The sequence below is a fragment of the Lipotes vexillifer genome, unplaced genomic scaffold (genome assembly GCF_000442215.2).
Source record: "Lipotes vexillifer unplaced genomic scaffold, Lipotes_vexillifer_v1.1 scaffold225, whole genome shotgun sequence".
Lineage (NCBI taxonomy): Eukaryota > Metazoa > Chordata > Mammalia > Artiodactyla > Lipotidae > Lipotes > Lipotes vexillifer.
The window spans coordinates 2,090,913-2,097,491 of record NW_006787630.1 but is presented as its reverse complement, the minus strand read 5'-3'; the positions used below and the strand labels follow the sequence as shown (position 1 = coordinate 2,097,491).

Below are 6,579 nucleotides of genomic sequence, written 5' to 3'. Positions count from 1 at the left end.
CCGCACCCCAAAAAAAAAAAAAAAAAAAAAAAAAAAGACCAAGAATCTAACTGCCACTTCTGAGGAGCCGGGAGCAAAAGCAGGGTACTGGGCATGATCCCTGCACACAGCACCACCAAGTGGGTGGGCAGACCCCTCCAAGCCAACCCTCCGGCCTGACCCCTGGACCCGTCCCCACCCTCACCCCATTTAAGAGACCAGCTCGCCCTCCTTGGAGCAAGGGCACCTGTTGCTTGTTTTCACTACTTCATGCTGCAGCACAAACTCCAATAAAGCCTGGCTTAAATTTCTCGTCTGGCCTGCTATCAATTTCTACTGATTAAGGTTCTTGAGAACCCCGGCAGGTAACATCAGAACCTTCCATGGACACAAAGACGCGCCGGCCTAGCGTCTGCCGTCCTCCCTCTCTCCAGCTCGAGCGAGACCCTGACCCGCTCCCGGGGGGCTCTTGGACTCGCGACTCCGTCCCCCGCAAACCCCCGCCCCGGGGGCCCAGCCTGAGCCCGACCCCTCCGCTCCAGCCGCGCGGCCGGGGGTGAGGAGGCTCATTTCTACCTCCGGGCCTCGCACCCGCCGTCCGCGCTCCGGCTGCTGCGTGCCCGGCTCGCCTGGGGGAGCGAGGCTCGTTCTCACCGCGTTCGCCAAACGCGCTGCTCACCTGCATGATGGTCTTGCGGATTTTCCAGAGCCGGTACGTCTCCTCCTCGTCGTCCATGGCTGCCGCCGCTTGCACTCGCTGCACCTGCGCCCGGCAGGACCCGCGCCCACTGCGCCTGCGCCGAGCCCCGGTCAGGCCCCCCCCGCCCTCACGTCGCCCTCCCCTTGCCGGGCTGTCACCGGCGAATGCCTGAATGAAGCGACCTTTGGGAGCGGCAGCGCCAAGGGCAGCCCAAGCCTTACTAAAGCGACGGTTGGCTGCGCGAGAAGCGTGCGACCAGCACCGCCACCCGCGCCTCGGAAGTTCTCGCGAGGCTTTGACCGCAAGGCCCCTCGGGAGTTGTAGTTTCCGCTCAATGCCCGCCTGGGAGGGCCGTTTAGAATCCAGAGAACAGAGGCGAGGTGTGGGCGGGGAAACTGAGGCCTTGACTGGGTCAGGGGTCTGCTCAGCTCCCGGGGACCGTCGGGCGGCCTAAGAGGCGCTCCATGAGTGTTTGTGCATCCAACTGTAGGGGGTTTTCTCAGTTGGCTCAGGGCTACAAACAACTTAATGCCCCCAAGCCTCAGTTTCCCCTCTGTACAATGGAAATAAAGTGTCCCCATTTTAGAGGGTTAGCTGGGGATCTAAGGAGATGGTCGTACTTGGGAGGAGCTTGGAACAGTTCCCGGTGCTTATGAAATGCTTCCACCTCTATCTTCCCGCTCTCCTGTCCCGTGAGCCCCAGCCCAGCCCCTGCCTGGATACCCCACAGCCCCCAAGACTGTGCATGTTTTTACAGTCCGCATCTGCCCCTGCCCCCGAGTTCGTACAGGTTTGCCCACCCCTGCCGAGCCCAGTGCCTCTGCATTGGTAACTTCTCATTCAGTAATGCATTCATTCAATGATTCAATGTTTAATGAGCAACCACAGGGACAGTGAACAAAACAGGCCAAGCACCCTTACATGCCAGGGAGAGACAGGACAGAAACAGTGAACATAATAAGTAAATGATAAAGTATGTTAGAAGGTGACAATGCTGTGGAAGAAGAAATATACCAGGTTGAGGGAGACGGGAGGTTTGCAGTCCCAAATGTGGTCAGGGAAGGGAATTCCCTGGCGGTCCAGTAGTTAGGACTCCGTGCCTTCAGTGCCGAGGGCCCAGGTTTAATCCCTGGTGGGGGAAACTAAGATCCCACAAGCCGCTCGGCCAGAAAAAAACAAGAAAAAAAAATGTGGTCAAGGAAGTTTCCAGCAAAAACCCAAAGGGTGAGAGGGTAGGAGCCGTGGGGATGTCTGGAGGAAAGTGTATCAGGCAGGGGTGCAGTGTGTGCAAAGGCCCTGAGGCTGGACCATGCCTGGTTGTGTTGGCAGCAAGGAGGCTGGTGGTGGGGGAGGGGTGGGAGAAGAGGTCAGAGGTCAGGTGGGGCAGATCCTGGGAGGCCTTGCTGGTTGGGTTGAAAAGTTCAGGTTTGCAGCCATTTTCAGCATCTCCGCGGGGCAGAAGCAGGGAGACCAGAGAGGGGGCTGAGGAAGACCGTCCTGGCCAGAGATAGGTATGGCTCCAAGGGAAGGGTGAGCAGCGGGCAGGTCCAGGGTGTCCGGAGGGCAGTGCCCACAGAATCTGCAGGTGGACGGGACGTGGAGATGAGAGACTCAGAGGCGGGCAGAGGAGGGAGAGCGACTGGGGTGGGAAGGTGTGGGGCGGCTCGGGAGGGGGTCTTGAACTTGGTCAGCTTGGGCCTCCCAGGGGACCCTAAGGGGAGACATCCAGGGGGCAGTGGGATACAGGTCTGGAACTCGGGATGAGCTTGGAGTGGAGACAGACGTGGGTGTTGTGGGTGTACAGTGGAGACAGGAGCTGGGAGCCTGGATGAGATCACTGAGCAGATCGGAGGCTAGGCGCGAGGCTTGCCTACCTTGTTCAGAGGCCGGGAGGAGGGGAGGAAAGAGCAGAAGGTAGAGGGGTGTGGCCACCTGGGCTCCAGTCCTGACTGTGTGACCCGGGCACATTACTTAACCTCTCTGTGCCTCGATGTCCCCCCCAACCTGTAGAACAGGGACAAGAACAGCGCCCACTGCGTAGGTATGTGGCTGATGACTGCAGCGCTGGCAATACTTAAGTGCTTCTTAAATAGAATAGAGGGACTTCCCTGGCAGTGCAGTGGTTAAGAATCCGCCTGCCAACACAGGGACACAGCTTCAAGCAACTAAGCCCGTGCACCCCATCTGCTGAGCCTGAGCTCTAGAGCCCGTGAGCCACAAATACTGAAGCCCGTGTGTCTAGAGCCCATGCTCCGCAGCAAGAGAAGCCACCACGATGAGAAGCCCGCGCACTGCAACAAGAGTAGCCCCCGCTCGCCGCAACTAGAGAAAGCCCAGGCACAGCAACGAAGACCCAACACAACCAAATATAAATAAGTAAATAAACATTAAAAAAAAAAATAGAGGGTGGGTGGAAGCCAGGTGTCCAGGAGCCCAGTGAAGCAGCTGTTGGAAGGAGCAGGGACAGAGCAGCCGTCAAAGCAGGTCTGAGGATTGAGCAGGGGATTGGCCAAGGGGACACTGTTTGTGACCACAGAGGGCAGATCCAAGGATGGGGCCCGGCTGGGGGAGGCATTTATGAGAGGAAAGATATTGGAGATGTAGATGTAGCAGGGGGAACAGGGAGAGGGTCCAGAGTGGGTTTAAGACAGGACAAAGGGTGTCTGCCCAGGTGATGGGCAAATATGGGTGGGGGCGGGGGCAGAACTGCTGGAGGATCCAGAGGGTGGCCTAGACAGTAAGGGGGGAGGGCCCAGGTGTGAGTGACAGGGGACATTAGGTAGCCTTGCTGTTCTTGGGGGCAGGGAAGAGAGAGGAGAAAGGGCTCACAGTAGCAGGCGGGCCCAACCCCAAGGCCCATGACTCAGAATCCTGCCTGTGACCGTGTGGCCTCAGCAACAGCACATGGAGTGGCAACTTTCTCCTTGGAACCTTGCCACCATGCAGCCCAACTGGCAGAGCCCAAGGTTCAGAAATCAGGCCACTGGGCTTCCCTGGTGGCGCAGTGGTTAAGAATCCCGCCAGTGCAGGGGACACGGGTTCGAGCCCTGGTCTGGGAAGATCCCACATGCCACAGAGCAACTAAGCCTGTGCGCCACAACTACTGAGCCTGCGTGCCACAACTACTGAAGCCCGCGCCTAGAGCCCGTGCTCCGCAACAAGAGAAGCCACTGCAATGAGGAGACCACACACCGCAACGAAGAATAGCCCCTGTTCGCCACAACTAGAGAAAACCCGTGCGCACCAACCAGGACCCAACGCAGCCATAAATAAATAAATAAAAGATAACATTTTAAAAAAGTTGTCTGTGTATAACTGAATCACTTTGCTGTACAGCAGAAATTAACACAACGTTGTAAATCAGCTATACTTCAATAAAATGAATGTTTAAACAAAAAAGAAATCAGGCCACGACCCTCACACTCCTGGGTGGGGATGTGAGATGGACCAGTGGCTGTGGGAAAGTCTGGCAGATCCTCAGATAGTTACACAGAGTTACCATGTGACCCAGCAGTTCCACTCTGAGGTGCATACCCAGCAGAAATGAAAACATATGCCCACACAAAAACTTGTACAGCGTTACAAAGCCAAAAGGTGGAACAACCCATCAATGGACAGATGGGTAAACGCAATATGGTCCATTCATATAATAGGATATTACTCCGCATGAAAAGAAGAGAAGCGCTGACTCACACTACAACGTGGATGAACCCTGAAGACGTGATGTGCAGTGAGACACACCAGACGCAAGAGGCCACATGGTACATGACGTGAAACGTCTACAACAGGCAAATCCACAGAGAGTGGATTCATGGTTGTCAGGGGCTGGGGGAGGGGGCTGGGGGAGACTGGTAATGGGGACAGGGGGTTACTTTTTGGGGTGCTGAACGATGTAAGCCAGACACAGAAGCAGAAGTACTGTCTGATTCCACTCACGTGAGGTCCCCAGAGGAGTCAAAGCCATAGAGACGGGAAGTCGACGGTGGGGGCGGGGGCTGGGGGGTGACTACAAATGCGGACGGGGTTTCTTTCTGGGGTGATGAGAATGTTCTAGAATTAGATAGTGGTGATGGTTCCACAATGTTGTGGATATACTAAAAATGACTTACTTGAACACTTCGGTTAAAATGGTGAATTTATGTTATGTGGATTTTAACTCAATTAAAAACATTTTTTCTTCTAAGAAGAAATCAGGCCCTGGTTCCGGAAAGGCCTCTGGCTGGTAAGCAACTCAGCGTCCCCACTGGGGGACACAGGCACTTTGACCACCACAGGGGAGCCTCGGTGGAGCCTTGAGATTTTCCTGGGATTCCACTGCTCCTCTGTAAAGTGGGGAAAGTGTGGAAAAGTGGTGAAACCCAGGCACAAATCTCGGAGCAAGTGGGACCACAGTGGGCAGCTCATCCTGCCCAGTTCTGCTCTTATTTTAACTGGCCTGAAGTCAGGAATGGGGTGAGGCCTTGCTCCATCTCTCCCCGTCGGTGGGCTCCAAGGGGAGGGAAGGTCGCCCTGAGCTGTTTTTCTGGAAACCCTCAAGTGAATAGCCAGTCGTGGCTATCTTCACGACAAAGTTACAGATACCAGCTGAAGGGAAACTGGGAACAGCTGAGGCTTCCCAAGGGCCACTCAGACTCACCAGGGTGGCCTGACACCCAGTGCTGCCAGGGGGCGGAAGTGAGAGGGCGGTTTTCAGAGAAGTGAGGCACCCAGTTGAGATAATGGGAGCTCCCAGCCAAGAAACGACTTCAGAACTCGCCAGCCCCTCGTGACCAGGCTGAGAGGGAGAAGCACGTGAAGGCTATTGGGCAAGGAAGGAATGTAGCAACCTGGTCCCAGGGATCCTGTCCCCTTTGCCACCAAACTCGGCCGTCTAAGCCCTGGGTTGGCCTGGGTTGGGGCAGAGGGAGGGGGCTCGTTTTCTCCCCCAAAGGACCCCAGCCCCGAAAGTCCTGCCCCCAAAGCCTCTGCAGAAACGTTCACCGGGAGGGTCCAAGAAGGAGAGAGGGGCTTCCCTGGTGGCGCAGTGGTTGAGAGTTCGCCTGCCGATGCAGGGGACGCGGGTTCGTACCCCGGTCCGGGAAGATCCCACATGCCGCGGAGCGGCTGGGCCCGCGAGCCGTGGCCGCTGAGCCTGCGCGTCCGGAGCCTGTGCTCCGCAACGGGAAAGGCCACAACAGTGAGAGGCCCGCGTACCGAAAAAAAAAAAACAAAAAAAACAAAAACCTGTGTGTTTCATCTCAGGTACTTACAAGAAGGAGAGAGAAGTTCACGGGCAGCACAACACCCTCCTGGCCGCAGGTCAACGTCCAGCCACGGCTGGGGGTGGGGGCAGCCAGGCCGGTGTGGAATTCTGTGACTCAGGTCCCGAGAATGGGGTGGGTCTGGGCGGTGGCCAGACGCCTGAGCCTCGAGTGGAAATGAGCTTGGAGCCAAGCCAGCGGGAGCCCCATCCCGAACCGCACGCTGTGTCACGTTGCAAATGACAACAGATCCCTCTGGGCTGGCGCTTTCCTTGCTAAGCACACACCTGCGCGTCCTCCAGGAGAAAGGGGGGCGGGACCACAGGGTAAACTGCTAACGGCCCTCCCAAGGGCTCACGTGTCACTTAGATAAGCAGCTAAGCTAAGGCGGCGGTGTCCAAGGGCGGGGACACTCGGCACTGTGCTGCCGGCGCACCCTGCAGCAGGGACGCCGCCGTCCGGGGCTGTCGCCGCAGGTGACCCCCAGGCCCTCGCAGCGACACCGCAGCCCGAGTGGGGGGGGTCTCCAACACCCAGCGTGGTTTTATTTACATTAAAAACAAAAACCACGGGCTTCCCTGGTGGCGCAGTGGTTGAGAGTCCGCCTGCCGATGCAGGGGACACGGGTTCGTGCCCTGGTCCGGGAAGATCCCACATGAG

At 57.1% G+C, this 6,579-nt stretch overlaps 1 protein-coding gene across 1 annotated transcript in view; it reads right to left on the bottom strand.

The window, feature by feature from the left end:
- The window catches only part of POLR2E (RNA polymerase II, I and III subunit E), an 8,097-nt gene extending 7,317 nt beyond the window's left edge, over positions 1–780 (bottom strand). The window contains exon 1 of the mRNA XM_007460396.1: positions 659–780. Within this exon, the coding sequence (XP_007460458.1) occupies positions 659–715 (57 nt within the window). The 5' untranslated portion in view covers positions 716–780. The remainder of the gene's footprint in view (positions 1–658) is intronic.
- Positions 781–6,579: the final 5,799 nt, after the last annotated feature.